At 45.6% G+C, this 15766-nt stretch overlaps 1 protein-coding gene across 3 annotated transcripts in view; it reads left to right on the top strand.

The window, feature by feature from the left end:
• Positions 1-15766, top strand: part of galcb (galactosylceramidase b) — a 78808-nt gene that overhangs the window by 19407 nt on the left and 43635 nt on the right. For 2 of the 3 annotated variants that reach the window (XM_038774749.1, XM_038774760.1), the window contains exon 7: positions 10847-10977. In XM_038774749.1, the coding sequence (XP_038630677.1) occupies positions 10847-10977 (131 nt within the window). Of the gene's footprint in view, positions 1-3824; positions 3953-10846; positions 10978-15766 lie in introns of all 3 variants that reach the window. The other variant, XM_038774754.1, reaches the window with a different exon arrangement.

Here is a 15766-nt window from a genome sequence, read left to right on the forward strand (position 1 = left end):
TTACTGTGAAAAGCCCCTAGACGCCACACTCCGGTGCCTGTTCAGGTACACAGAGGGTGAATTCAGAATGTCCAATTCACAAAACAGCACGTCTTTTGGGAGGAAACTGGAGCACCCGGAGGAAACCCACGCAGACACGGAGAACGTGCAGATTCTGCACAGACGGTGACCCAAGCAGAAATCGAACCTGCATCTCCAACTGCCATCAAATTAGCTGATCTACAACTTAAAAGCTTCTCTATCTAGCAAGGCGCCAGTTGCCCTCTCTGTGGTCCTTTCTCAAGCACAATAGAAACACAGTTGGAACTTAAATCAATCCACACACATACAAACACCTTTGTCCAGCATGAATCAAACTATGAATTTTATCCTTCCAAGCCTAGAAAAATTAAATTAAACTACCTCATGTCTAATAATGCAAATATAAACCGCTTTAAACTACCTTTGTTTTCCGAACAAAACATATCGGTTAGTGCGCTATAATAGTTAACCAAAGCCCTTTACTTTATTTGTTGGTTATAGCGCCATCTTTTGAACTTAGTCATGCTTACAGATGATGATCTGCATCACTAGGAAGTTCTAAAACCTTTGTGGATCACAAAATTTACTGGATAATGCTGGGAAATCATGATAAATGAGAAAAGGAAATCCAATAATTGAGAATGTGTTCTGGTATTATGTTTAAAGACGAACAAACTGTTTAAAATGGAAATTGTAGTAAAGACAAATTTGCTGAGTTGGTGGAACTAGATCTCCTAGTGTTCTCTTTTTTTACACATGAATGTTGACATCTGCTCATCATCTAAACTTGTCCAGATTTTGGGATGACCCATTCTATGTATAACAATGGCTGAATCCCTACAACAGCAAAATACTTGATGCTGGAAGTAAGACAGTTTGTTGGAAATACTCCACTGCGTTTGTGGAGACAGAAATGGTGTTAACATCTCGTATTGATGATGGCTTGTCAAACTTCTGTTGAAACTCTGCTTCTCATTGAACCGCTACACATTTATCCCCTCAGTGAAAATCTTTCAAATCTTCATGTCACCATTATTTCACTTTTATAATTCATTCATTCACATTATGTGTGTATCTCTAGAAAGCCAGGCCAGCATTTATTATCCATCTCAAATTTCCCTTCAAAAGATGGTGGTTAGCTGCCATTTTAAATTGCTGCACTCTGTGTGGTGGAGGTACACCCCACAGTCCCGTTCGGAATTCTGACAGGAATTTGACTTCACAATGATGAAGGAATAGCGATATATTTTCAAGGCAGGATGGTATGTGACTTGAAGCCCATACTGCTCTTGTCTTTCTAGGTGGGAGTGGGTTGTAGGTTTGTAAGGTGCTATAACCGGTTATGTGTTCTAGGGAGGAGATGCTCTGGCTGATTTCACAATCCAGCTCTTGGTCTGTAACATTGTAGGTAGCAGATGAGAAACTTATCAGCTATGTTAGAATGGCAGAGCAGACTCGATGGGCTGAATGGCCTAATTCTGCTCCTGTATCTTATGAACTTATCGAAGAAGCCCTGCTGAGATGCTGCTGTATATCTTGCAGATAGTACGCACTGCAGCTGCATTGCATTGGAGATGGAGGAAGCAGATGTTTTAAGGTGGTGGATGATTAATTGGGGTGCTAATCAATCAAGCTGTTTTATCTTGAATGATGTCAGGCCTCTTGAATATTGTTTGAGCTGCATTCATCCAGACAAGCACAGTTTGCATTGTAACTGAGGGAAAGGGTAAGGAGAGTCGGGAGGTGAATGGCTCACCACACAGTATCCAGCTTTTGAACTGTTCTTGGAGCCATTGTATTTGTATGACTGGCCCAGTTGATTTTTGTTTGGTCAATGGTGACCATCAGGATACAGGTGGTGGGGTTTTTTTGACAGTGCCATTGATTTACAGTGATGAAATTCTCTCTTGTTGGAGATTTTTATTGCCTAGTTATTGCTGCATTCCACTAAAGGTTTCTGGCAGAATCCAAATTGCTGAACACGTTTATCGATGACACTTTTCTGCACTTTACTGATGATTGAGACTTATGGGAAGGTAACTGACCAAAACACACCTGATCAATTTGTCCACTTCCTTGGCTGGGTCCAGTGTTACAGTTTTACTGGAATATCCTGGTCCATGGTTCGGCTTGTTCTGGAACAAGCACAGCAGCTGGGTTGTTTTCGGGGCCCATAGCCTTTGTTGGAACACAGCTACCTCCTTGAAGTATTTTTCATCTAGCAGCTGTTCTGGCCCTGCAACCTTCCCTAGTCTGAAATGGAGAGCCCATGTCTCTTCTATTAAAGCTGCCATGTGCTAAAAATACCCATGTCCTCCTCATCAACTCAGTTCACCATAAAAACTTAAGACTGTAAAAGTTTTGAGTACAGCTGTTGTATATTCGGAAACTCTACTAAAACTTCATCGCACTACTGAAAAATACAGTGAAAAGTCGTGTCTAATATGTCATGCTGCACTTATCTCTGGGTTCCAGGATATCTCCATTGTAAACTTCTTTTGAGCCTGGTTTCCCGCAATTATGAGACTTCTATTTTTTCCTTATTCCTACAATCGTCAGCCTTTTAGGTTCCATGCCTTGCATAATTGCTATTTCTAATTTACCAGAATTCTCCATTAACCTCTGCTCCAATTGGGAATCCTGATGGTGTGGAGAATGGTGCGGCCCCCGAGGGGCCCCAAACCCGTTCCTATGATCCAATCCCTGTCCAGCGGCGGCATTGCGCTACCCGCCCCTCACCAGCGGGAACATGTAAATTAAACTAAAGGAAACCTGTACACACATGCAATTAATGGGCTTGAAGTCTGAGTCTCTCTCTTTCCCAACACCCCCCCGCACCCCCTCCCCCAAACTCCCCAAATCGGCCACTCCTCTGGGCAGGCTTTGGTGTGAGATTAACCGAGCACAGTCTTACTGGGGAGGAAACTGACGGGAGTGGTCAAGGAAGTACTGGGATTGGTACATAAGTGCCGCTCTGCTGCTGCAAGGTAGCAGAGGGGGTCCCCCCCCAAGGGTCCTGGGGTTGGTTCTCCAACCAGTACTCCCCTTCAGAACCCCCGACCAGAGACCCCTTCTTCTTCCCCCCGCCCCCCCCCCCCCCCCAAACTGTAATTTAGGGGAGTCTCTGATTGGAGTGGGGTCTCTGATGAATGAGTCAGTGGTCTGGGGGAAGGGGGTCGGGTCATCCTTGCTGTGGGACGAGGGTGACCCGCTAGTCCCGTGGTGGCAGGGAGGATGGCTCCACTTGGGCGGGGGGCGCAGAGGGGGGAGGGTTCCATTCAAAATGGCAGCCCGATACTGGAATTCCAACGGAATCTGTTGAGCTCTCCACCATGCATAATTTTGCATGACTAAGGAGAGAGAGAGACTCGCACCTGAGCACCATTGCCAGCACTGGTGGAGACCAATCCCAGTACTCCGTTGGCGGGAGCAGTTGGGCTTCAGAAGATTGGATCCTGGCTCGGGCGTTTTCCTCCTCTATCAGTGGTGGTGTCCTGTCTTGCTCTTCACTACAAAAGAAAGCACAGTCCAAAATTAACTGGTCACCTGGCTATTTTCCCCATACATTTATTGAGATCTACAGAGTATATATCGTTTGATTAGCTTATGCAAAATATTTTACCAGCATTCAATAGTAGACTGATTTGAAGACTGAAAATGTTTCCTAGCATTGTCCTTTCTGCAGTGACCTGCATGCAAGTGGCTCTGGCGTTAACATTGTGTGAGATTTCAGGGTGGTTGTTTTGTGTATTTTCTGATGTAGTCCAGTGATTTTTTATTTTCTGTCTTTATCTGTTGCAAAGGTGCTGCGCCAGTCTCTGGATAAAACTGGTTTAAAGAATGTTGGCATTATTGCTGCTGATGGAACTTGGGTGATCGCAAATGATATGTTAGTTGACCCATATCTAAACGGTGCAGTTGAAATTATAGGGTAAGTTTTTGGGCCTAAATTGCATAATCTTTTTTTTCATATAGCCCATGGTCCAGTTTTATATCAAACTCTGCAGAATGGAAATTAAAACCTATTTTGCAAATGGGATATCTCATTTAATTCCTAATATTAGAAAACTGGGGTTTTTTTTATGTACCTTTCAAGATCCTGTTCTATCCAAGTGGTAAAAATATTCCTCCTTTTCCTATTTCTTTTTTGGTGAATGGAAAGGGATAAAAAAAAAAACACCAATGCATGCATCAAAAATGGAAAACCAGATTAAACATTAAAGGAGTGGCTTCATGGTTGCATTTTAAAATTGGTTGTTTACCCACCTAACTCCATGACGAATGCAGAAATAAATAGTTGGCCCCATATGGCTCTCCCAAGTTGGCCAAAGTTTCTGACAGCATGGATGTGAATCTATTGCCCTTTAACTGTATTCCTGTAAGCCTGTCAAACGGATTAGTAACCGGTTAGAATCTCCAAAGGGAAACTTCAGAACCTATTTTGAAACTCAAATTTTGGTAGAGTAGTAAGAAATGACGAGATTGTATGATTCACGTGAAAACAAAGCCAGCAAAAATGCAGTGCCTGAGCTCCTGTCAAAATTATTATCTCTCTCCCTCCTTATTCTTGGCTTAATTCTGTTTTTCTAATCTGTTATTGCAGCACCACATATCCCACAAAACCTTAGCATTCAGCATTTATGTGCATAAGATCAGAGGCTCTTGTGACAAATAATTGGTTCATATATGAAATGAAAATCGCTTATTGTCACGAGTAGGCTTCAATGAAGTTAGTGTGAAAAGCCCCTAGTCGCCACATTCCGGCACCTGTTCGCGGAGGCTGTTACGGGAATTGAACCATGCTGCTGGCCTGCTTGTTCTGCTTTCAAAGCCAGCGATTTAGCCCTGAGCTAAACAGCCCAAATAAATTACACTTAACATTGCATCGTGTTGTCACCTATCTGTTAGGGCCAGGGGAGGAGAGATGTACTGGTATATTAATTCCCTTCCCTTACTGTCAGTAATCAGTATGGTTTCTTAGAAAGGTAGTTTTGTTCATTCTCAGCTCCTTGTCTGTGTGGACAGTTGAAAGAATCAGCAGCAGTATTTGTGGGTTTAATAAAGAGGATTATTTATTCGTACAAACACCCTGAAAATGTAAAAGTTATGTCACCTGCACACCACACACTCAAAAAAGATGCAATTAAAGAATATAGTGCACTTCCACAAGTGCAAGAATTGTAAAGTGTTCACATGTTTGGCTTGTTGTGGGGAAGTCTTTGTTGCAGGCCTGGGAAAAAAAAGTGCCTTTTTCCATCCTTGAATTGAGTTCAGACGGGGTTACAAAACTGTAGTTAGATATCCACGTTGTTGCAGAACTCCCTCAAATAGATGAATTTTCAACAGCTCATGAAGCTAGGTACTTGTGGTTTTCGTAGCAGAGGTCAAATTTATGTTTCTTTTTTTTCCTAAGTTTTAGAGTACCTAATTATTTTTTTTCCAATTAAGGGGAAATTTAGCATTGCCAATCCACCTACCCTTCACATTAAAGCAGCTCTCCCTGGTCAGCAAGCTGCTGAGGCACGAGTCGGGGGAATCAGACAGCGAGGGAGCCAGTAATGGTGAGAATCTCGTGGGGGCTTATTTTTTGGCACTAAGTGCAGTTGAACATAGTCCGTGATCTTGCCAATGCGGCTGTCTAGAAACACCCCAGCAAATACATCCAAAACAGGACATTGAAATGGTGGTGAGGGTGACATATTAGCATGGAGAGAGGATGTGGCTAACAAACAAGAAACAAAGAATTGGGTAATTTTCAGGTTTACAAACTGCAGGGATCAGTGCTGGAGCCTCAACTATTTTTATTCTATGTTTTTTTAAAAATTTAGATTACCCAATAATATTTTCCAATTAAGGGGCAATTTAGCGTGGCCAATCCACCTACTCCGCACATTTTTGGGTTGTGGGGGCGAAACCCACGCAGACACGGGGAGAATGTGCAAACTCCATACGGACAGTGACCCAGAGCCGGGATCGAACCTGGGACCTCAGCGCCGTGAGGCGGTTGTGCTAACCACTAGGCCACCATGCTGCCCTATTTTTATTCTATGTTAATGACTGAGATGAAGGAATAGAATATATCATAGCAACATTTGCTGATGCACAAAAATAACGAGGAAAGCAAGTTATGAAGATGAAAGCAAGTTTTGAGGAGATACTAAGATCTGCAAAGGGATATAGTTAGGTTAAGTGAGTGAGCAGAAAATTGTCAGATGAAGTGCATTGTGGAAAATCTTAGGGTTGTCAACTTTGGCAGAAAGAAAAGAAAAACAGTATTGTTGGCGAGAGAGATTGCAGAATGCTGCAGTGCAGAGGGGTCTGGATGTCCTTGTACAAGAATCACAAAGTTAACATGCAGGTACTGCAAGTAATTAGGAAGGCAAATGAAGTGTTACAGAGATAATTGCTTTATTCAAAAATCATTGTAGTGGCATATGCTGAATTGTGATGACGATTAAAATCAAACAAGTAATCATAGTTCATGATCTATTTATAGACCATTAAAATTAAAATAAAGTATATAGTAATAAATTGATTTCACAATCATGAACAATTCAGTGTACAAATAATTGCAATATTTTGCAAATTACAGGCCTCCTTAACATACAGAATAAAAATGTGTCTGCACTCAACATTTTCTATTGAAGTCCAAAAATCATGCTGTCAGGTTGCATATTATTTGTGTTTTATAAAGTAGGGGAATTGGGCTGTATCATAGTTTATTCATTCCATATCTTATTTGTGGAATGTTTGCTTTATTGCAAGGGAGATGGAGTATAAAAGTAGGGAGGTCTTCCCACAGCTGTATAGGGCACAGCACTTCAGCTGAGACCTGGGGCGGGATACTCCGACCCCCCGCGGGGTCGGAGAATCGCCGGGGGCCGGAGTCAATCCCACCCCCGCCGTGTCCCGAATTCTCCGCCACCAAGAGATTTGGCAGGGGCAGGAATCGTGCCGCGCTGGTCGGCGCCCCCCCCCCCCCCCCCCCCCCCCCCCCCTCGGCAATTCTCCGGCACGCGATGGGCCGAAGTCCCGCCACTGTCAACCCTCTCCCGTCGGCGTGGATCAAACCACCTACCTTACCGGCGGGAGCAGGCGGGCTCCGGGCTCTAGGGGGGGGGGCGTGAGGCGATCTGGCCCCAGGGGGTGGCCTGGTCCGCGATCGGGGCCCATCGATCAACGGGGGGGAGGGGGGAGCCTGTGCCGTGGGGGCACTCTTTTCCTTCCGCCATCGCCATGGTCTTCACCATGGCGGTGGCGGAAGTGACCCCTACCCCTGCGCATGTGCAGGGCTGACATCAGCAGCCGCTGATGCTCCGGCGCATGCGCGGACTTGCGCCGGCCGGCGAAGTCCCTTCGGCCCCAATTGGCCTGGCACCAAAGGCCGTCCACGCCAGCCGGCGGAGCACCAACCACTCCAGTGCAGGCCTAGCCACTCAAGGTGAAGGCCAGGCCCCTAAAGGTGCGGAGACTTCCGCACCTTTGGGGCGGCCTGGCGCCGGAGTGGTTCACGCCACTCCATCACACTGGGACCCGCCGGGTAGGGAAGAATCCCGGCCCTGGTCTTTTCAACCTCTGGTGTCTTCAAGACACGAGACAAACTCATCCATTAACCTCTTTTTGCTGACTACTTTGCTCTGCTGGTCTGGTCTGCTGTTAGTCTGACCTGCAAGATATAACAGCATCTTTTTCCAAGCGGCACAACGTTTTGGACTAAAAAAGTAAGTTTTTTTTTTGCCTTTATAAACAATTTTATTGAGGCATTTTGGCATAGTAAACAGCAACAGTACAGAACAGTGTGCAAAAAACAGTCTGGGCATGTCCAAAACTCAGGGGGTACCGGTAGGGGTTCGCAGACGTTCAGTCCCGGGTACTGAAAACAAGGGTGGTGATGAGTCCGGAGGTGGCACTTTTTGGGGTTTCTGAGGACCCAGGACCTCGGAGAAGAGAGAGGCCGACGTTCTGGCCTTTGCTTCCCTGGTAGCCCGGCGATGAATTCTGCTAGCATGGAGGGACTCAAAGCCCCCAAAGTCGGAGGCCTGGCTATCGGACATGGCGAGCTTCCTCGGTCTGGAGAAAATTAATCGGTCTGAAAAAAAACAATCAACATAGTGCAAAAAACCAGTTCCCCTCCCACAAGGACTCGCCTAACTAACCCCCTAATCTACATTGCCCTAACCCCTCCCTCCCCTCTTTGCCCCCCGCCCCGCCCCCCACCGCTGACGATTAATAAAGCAATGCAATTATGTTAATTTTTCCCAACAGTAGTAGCCGTAAAAACAACAAGGATGTTTATGTTTTGGGAAAGGAAACTTCCAAAGAAAAGTTGAGAATAAAGGGTTTAAAGGTGAAAGAGTGAGAACCTATTTGTTCTTTGTTCTTTAGGGTTCTGACCGAGGTTGGTATCATGACCGGTACAGGCCGAGAGGGCCAAAGGGCCTGTTCCTGTGCTGTATTGTTCTTTGTTCTTAAACATTGAAAACTGTGTGAGGAGGAGTGACAATGTGATGTTTTGGAGTGTGCTTTGCTGAGAATAGACCTATGAAGTTAACAGCCTCTGAACCCCCAGAGAAATGTTTGTTTGTTCCAGAAGGCAAGAATCTCTTACAAACCCCTGGTTTTCTGTTGTCAAGTAAGAAGGAGAGAGAGGCCCTGTGAAATGCCTCACCAATAGCAACAATTTTTGTTTTACAGTTTAGGTATCTTTTAGGGGTCATTTCCTGGAATAGGTTGTTTGCAAGTCTAGCTAAGTAAAAAATCTGTTGGGAAATAAATATATCTGTGCAACTGTAATTGTGTGTTTAAAAAGGTTCTTTTCTTTTGTAAATAAATGTTTTAAGTATAAAAAAGTCCTGCCTTTTGAGGGGGGGGGGGGGGGGGGGCATTGTTGGTCAGTCAGATTGGCTGATAAGTTCTCCATCCAAGCTCAATGCTGCAGTGGCTGGAAGCTGGTGTAAGGTAAGTAATAAAGGGCCCTAGGGAGGGAAGGATAGTCATGCCCTGGGGCAACCATGGTGGGGGAAGGTGTTTAATCGGGGCACAGGCTGGGGTGGAGTGTTCAAACAGGGGATAGGCCTGGGTGTGCGTGATGGTAGGCCTGGAGGTGTCCCATTCATGAGGGGAGGACGCTTCCAGTCAGGAGGGGGGCAGCCTTTGTTGGTGCCTTGTCCCACCTCCAGTCCCCTTCTTATCTAAGATTGAAACCAGTTTTATTTTCTGTTTCCCACCCTACCTTTTGAGGCTGGGTATGGGCCTTAAGGTGGCTGCTTAAGGGCCTTAATAGGTGAGCTCTGCGCAGGAGGGAATCTACTGGTGGGAATCCCATCAGTCCAATTTCAGCTTCTCCTATCTGGAAACCCAACCTCAGTAATTAAGCATTTTTGACTTGGCAAGCAACTTTGAGAAGTAAGTTGCTCCTTTTCATGTTCCAACTGCTGTGACAAAAGTTGACAGATTTGTAAAATGCCAGCTTGTGAATTCAGCTCAACAGTTTGAGGTCAGTTCAATGTCAGCCAAGTTTAAAACTTTCACGTTATCATAATTGATCTAGTCACTTGCAGTACAAAACTAGAGTAGTACAGAAAATAAGACACAGGCTATTGAAACCTTCTGCCTTGCACTCCTCAGGATAGATGCATGAAAGGGCAGCACGGTGGCACAGTGGTTAGCATTGCTGCTTACGGCGCTGAGGACCCGGGTTCGAATCCCGGCCCTGGGTCACTGTCCGTGTGGAGTTTGTACATTCTCCCCGTGTCTGTGTTGGTTTCGCCCCCACAACCCAAAGATGTGCAGGCTAGGTGAATTGGCCACGCTAAATTGCCCCTTAATTGGAAAAAATAATTGGGTACTCTAAATTTATTTTAAAAAAGGATAGATGCATGAATGCCAAACTTTTAAGAGAAAGGGGTGCTGCTTGATTGGCAAGTTGGCTGTAATTGTTAGAGGTGTTGCTAGGGTGAATGCTCCAGGGAGCTATTGTCCTCCATGCTTTTATTTGTTCATAAAAGGTGCAGTGTCCAGATATATTCCTTTTGCCTCCGAGAACAGGTCCCTACATATGAATATATGTACCTACTAGCAAGCATAATGAAAAGTGAGCTACATTATGAGCTCGACTGATAATCTTAAATTAGTTGATGGCGTAATTCTTAATACATCCAGGATGGTTCCAATTCCACCATGAATATTCAAATGCAAGCAAAAAGGATATATCCAGACATTGACCCTTTTTAAATTAAAAAGAAACATGGGGGAATAATAGCTACCTGGTACATTTGCTATGATGATGTTATGACAAATCAACGCACACTTGCCAACTAGTCAGCACCCCTTTTATTATACAGTATAAATTGTTGTTCGATTTGAAATTTAGCATTCTTGTGTCTGCCCTGATGAGTGCAAGACAAAAAGCTTTCACAGCATGTATCTTTTTTAAAGCTATAATTGATCTGTTGTTCCTTTGCTGATGTGTTCAGCATTCTGTCGTATGGAAATATGCCTGATCTCGGGCTGTTTGTACTAATGCACCTGCTTGCAGTTTTGCTTGAAATTACAAGGGTGAGTGCAAGTGCAGGGAATTATACCGCCAGTGTAATCAATTTGAAAAGGAACATTGCACCTTCACACCACTTCTATTATTGTTGTTCAAAATGCCACATCTTTGGAACATTTGAAAAAGGAGGATGCTGCTGTAAATGGAAGTCCAATATCGCCAGACACTTTCTAATTGGATTTTCTGTCCTAGAAACTTTTCTTTATTCTCAACTTTAACTGCATGATAAAACATTAGTAATTCCTATGACTTTCTCCGTCTTTTTCTTCCAAGCTGCTGAGATACACCATGGACAAAATGGGTCTAGAGCAGGTGAAAATCATAGCCAGCGATAATCTTTGGGAACCAATATCTTGGTCTGTGCTTCAGGATTCTGAACTATATGATGTGGTCGACATTATAGGGTAGGCGTTTATGTGCTCCATTCTCACATAGTATTAAAATCTATTAGATTTACAACGTTAATGAAATACTACTTTGGGGAAGAAAAAGAAATACAGTCAGTCTCTTCATGCTTGGGTGGTCCCTTTATTGATATTGGAATTTGAAATATGACGTTTGAATTATCTCACATTTGTGCAGTTAATGGATGCATCTGCAGTCCTACTTACATCTTCCTGGACATGCTGAGCAACAGCTGAAATGGGAAGAAATTGGGATGCTAAGTGATCTGGTGATTGTTTTTGTCTATAATGTTATTAGAGTTATTCCTGTTTATTTCCTTTGTTCCCAGTTCTTTTATTTTATGTGTTTTGTCAGTGTACTCATTGTCAGGATGTGCCTTTAAACAGAAGACTCAAAGTTGAAGCAGCCTGCTTTTAGCTCACTGAGCTAAATCACTGGCTTTTAAAGCAGACCAAGCAGGCCAGCAGCACGGTTCGATTCCCGTACCAGCCTCCCCGGACAGGCGCCGGAATGTGGCGACTAGGGGCTTTTCACAGTAACTTCATTGAAGCCTACTCGTGACAATAAGCGATTTTCATTCATTTCATTTTCATTGTCAGGACACTGTGGGTGAAATTCTCCGCCCCCCACGACGGGTGGGAGAATAGCGGGAGGGCCTTCCCGACATTTTTGCCGCCCTCCCGCTATTCTCCCACCCCCCCGCCGAAGTCCTGACCCGAATCGCTGCCGCCGTTTTTTTACGGCCGGCAGCGATTCTCAGCTGTTAGATGGGCCGAAGTCCCAGCCCTTTCCGCCGTTTTTACGAACGGCAAACACACCTGGTCTTGCCGTTCGTAAAAACGGCGTCACAAACTCGCTATTAATAACCATGGCACCGATTGGCACGGCCGTATCACGGCCGTGCCAAGGGTGCCATGGGCCCGCGATCGGTGCCCACCGATCGCGGGCAGCGGGCCCGATGCCCGCGCACTACTTGTCCTTCCGCCGCCCCGCAGTATCCATTCGCGGGGCGGCTGAGGGGCAACCCGGCCCGCGCATGCGCGGGTTTCGCGCAAAAACGCGATGACGTCACCCGCGCATGCGCGGGTTGGAGTCTTCCAAACTGCGCATGCGCGGCTGACGTCATATGACGCGTCAGCCGGCGCTAACTCCGGCAAGCGGGCTTAACGATTTTCGTTAAGCCCGTCTTGCCGGAGCCTACGGCGTCGGGCTGCTAGCCCCGACCGGGGACCAGAATCGGTCCCCGGTCGGGAAGGGGCGCGCTGCCGTAAAACCCGCCCGGGTTTTACGCCAGCTTTACGATTTCTCCCGTTTTGGGAGAATCTCGCCCTGTGTTCCCAGGCTTTGTGTTTGGCAGAGGAGGGGCTAGACTCTTCAACACCAGGTGGATCTTAGGAACTGGTTGATGAGGGAGTCAGTTTAATTGGTTGACTGGCAACAAGTGGTTTGGCCAGGAACTGTGTTCTGCCTGACATTGGTCACTGATTGTTTTTCTGAGAGAACTTAGCAAAAGTGATTTGACCTTGGAAGTGAAAGGAACAGTCTTTCTCTCTCTCTCTCTCTCTCTCTCCTGCTTGCTGACGTGAAGTAATTGCTCCGTTGTTCTGAAAGCAGTGAATGCCTCGCACACCCTTTGCTGTGAACTTGAAATGATGCTGAGTTTACAGAGAAGGGAGACAAGCTTGTCAGAGAAAATCATCTCGAGCATGGAAGAAATGAAATACTAAAACAAAAGCCTGAACTTCAGAATGACATTGACTGGAAGCCATCTCCGTGCACTAAAGAACCTTATCCTTTTAATTTTGTGAATATTTTCTTTCCCTTTCCACCACCTCTTCCCCTCGTGTTTTTGTCTGTGTGTGTGTAGAGAGTGCGGTGTTAGAAGGGGGGTGTTGGGAAAGGATAGGAGATAGCCAGTTACATTTTGTCTGTTTAATTATGACACTGTACATAATAAAAACTACTTCGGTTTTAAAGTTACAAACCTGGTGACTGTAATTTATTAGGCTCAACCAAGAACCTCCGGTATTTTAAATAAAATCAAATTTCAACTGTGTTTTAACTCTAGGTCAAGTTGGGTTGGAATTGACCATGCAATAGCCCAGAGTGTTGTGACAATGTAGTAAATCCAATCCAAATTGTATGTTGATCTATACTTATTAATTCTTCTATATAGGATTCTGGCTTGCTTAAATTTGGACTGCCACCTTGGCATGGTGTGGAGACTTGGGACATTCTGTTGCTCTCCGGAGCAATGCCATCGTAAGTCTTAAACTCCTGGCAGGTTTAGAGGGGACGAACCAGACAAATGCAATCCAAAACAAGGTCTGAATGGTGGATCTGGTAGAAGATACTCTTATCAACAGCTGAGATGGCAGATGAAGGCTGTAGCAGTAGGGAGATCCCCAGGTCATTGAGGTTCACTTGTCATTTGAACTGGACTTGCCCTCTGTCAAGGACTATGTGTAACGGCATGCCCATGTTAAAAGATGTCCTGCACCAGGCGTCTACCGAGGGGAAAGTAACACACCTCGCACACAGGCAAGCCTGTGGCGAGAGGTGACCATGACAGGGCCGTGAGATTTGCAAGTCCCTAGTTACGGACTGGCACATAGACAGTGGAGTTTGATTCAGTCGTCTCGCTCTTGTATTGGGAAAAGGCAAGTATTTTAGAAGATTTTTTTCACAATTGAGCAGCCCTCTTCAGGATCCACTCTGCTCAACCTGCACGGGGAAAAGGCTGGAAAAGGTGCCCTCAAAATGGTCTTTCCCATCCCCAACCTGGCTGGAGAACCGTATCCAGCAGGCTGACCTTCCTGCAGTGAAAAAGTTAACCTGGAATGTACATCCCTCATGGGTAGTGAGCAAAACAATCGACCGGAAAGGAGAAGTGCCCTTGTTGCCCCTGAACCCGAGCACTTCAACAATGACATTGCTGCCCTGCAAGAGACCTGAAGAGCAGGCAAAGAGTAGCTGAGGGAAGATGGAGGTGGCTAGATTTTCTTTTGCAGAGGAAATCCCGAAGATCAGCCAAGGATGCATGGAATTGGTTCGCCATCAAGAACAAATTCATCAACTGACTCTCTGAGCTCCCTGTCGGAATCAAAGAATGCCTCATGACTGTCCATCTACAACTTGCCAAGAGCAAGCAGGCAACAATTGTGAGTGTCCACGCCTCAACTCTTGATGCCATGATGAGTCCAAAGAAGACTTCTATTCCAACCTGGGCACCATACTCTCCAACATTCCTAAGAAAAATATGACCATCCTCCATGGGGACTTCAACACCAGGGTTGGAACGCACTGCAAACTCTAAAGGAAATTGGGGAAAAAAGAATTGGAAATTGGAGCTCCAAAGGACTTCTCCTGCTTGCCAACTTCATGGTACACTGGCTTGTCATTACTCATGCACTGTTGCGCAAAAAAGACAAGTTCAAGACTTCCTGGAGACACCACGATCAAAGCACTGGCACATGATAGACTCTGTCACCGTCCGATCTGGAGAACAGAAGAATGCCCTCATCACCAGAGACATGGTCAGTTCAGATGACTGCTGGACGGACCACTAACTCATCTGCTCCTCCATGTCGATCAAACTGCACTAGAATGGAGATGAAGAAACTGCTCAGAAAAGAGATCAACATTGAGCAGCTTCAAGAGACTAGCATGCTAGTGAACTTCAACAGTGTCTTCTTCAAAATCTCCAAGTGTCCATTCTAGTGGAATGGAGGAAAACTAGAAAGAGCAGAAGATAGCCATCATCTCGGGCTGTGACGTAACCATCATCAGCTGCAAGACCAGGAAACACCCAAGACTGGTTCAGCGAGAACAACTACACCATCCAAGACCTCATCCACAAGAAGAGCAATGTTCGCCGTGTCTGACAAAATGACAGTGGTCAAGACAAAGAGGAGGGCTCATCAATCAGCCACGGTAGAGACACAAAGAAAAACTAGACAAATCAAATGATGGACTGAGAATGCTAAGAAGCTGCAACTCCTTGTCGAGAACCACAACATCCAGGGCTGCTTCAGTGCCACCAAGGCAATATATGGACCCAACACCCTCGGCCTCAAATCGGTGCGGACTGAGGACAGAACCTTGAAAGACAGAGCAAGCACCAACCTTCGATGGGGAGAACACTTCAAAGAACTCCTGAACCACGATACAGTCATAGATGAGGGACATAGATTCATAGAATTTACAGTGCAGAAGGAGGCCATTCGGCCCATCGAGTCTGCACCGGCTCTTGGAAAGTGCACCCTACCCAACCGCACACTTCCACCCTAACCCCATAACCCAGTAACCCCACCCAACACTAAGGGCAATTTTGGCCAATCCACCTAACCTGCACATCTTTGGACATGCCGAATTTCTTTAGCTTCCGTAGGAAGTAGAGACGTTGTTGGGCTTTCTTGACTGTTGCATCAATGTGAGTGGACCAGGACAGACTGTTGGTGATGGTGACCCACAGGAACTTAAAGCTATCGACCATCTCCACTTCAGAGCCATTGATGTAGATGCGTAGGTGCTACGCTTCCTGAAGTCGATGATCATTTCCTTGGGTTTACCCCATGTATTCTGGCTGTATGGGAGGTGGTACGAATGGAGCATAAACATGGCATGTTTGAGGAAATCCCCCAACTCCCATGAAAGATGGTCTTGGGCTCCCACCAAGCCTGAACTAAGTCGAAGCCGCCATCAATCACTTGAGGCATGGAAAAGCCACAGTACAGGATGGGATTCCAGCGAAGATTTTAAAACTTGGAAGAGGAGAGATCACCTATC

This window comes from Scyliorhinus canicula, chromosome 2 (assembly GCF_902713615.1).
Source record: "Scyliorhinus canicula chromosome 2, sScyCan1.1, whole genome shotgun sequence".
NCBI classification, from domain to species: domain Eukaryota; kingdom Metazoa; phylum Chordata; class Chondrichthyes; order Carcharhiniformes; family Scyliorhinidae; genus Scyliorhinus; species Scyliorhinus canicula.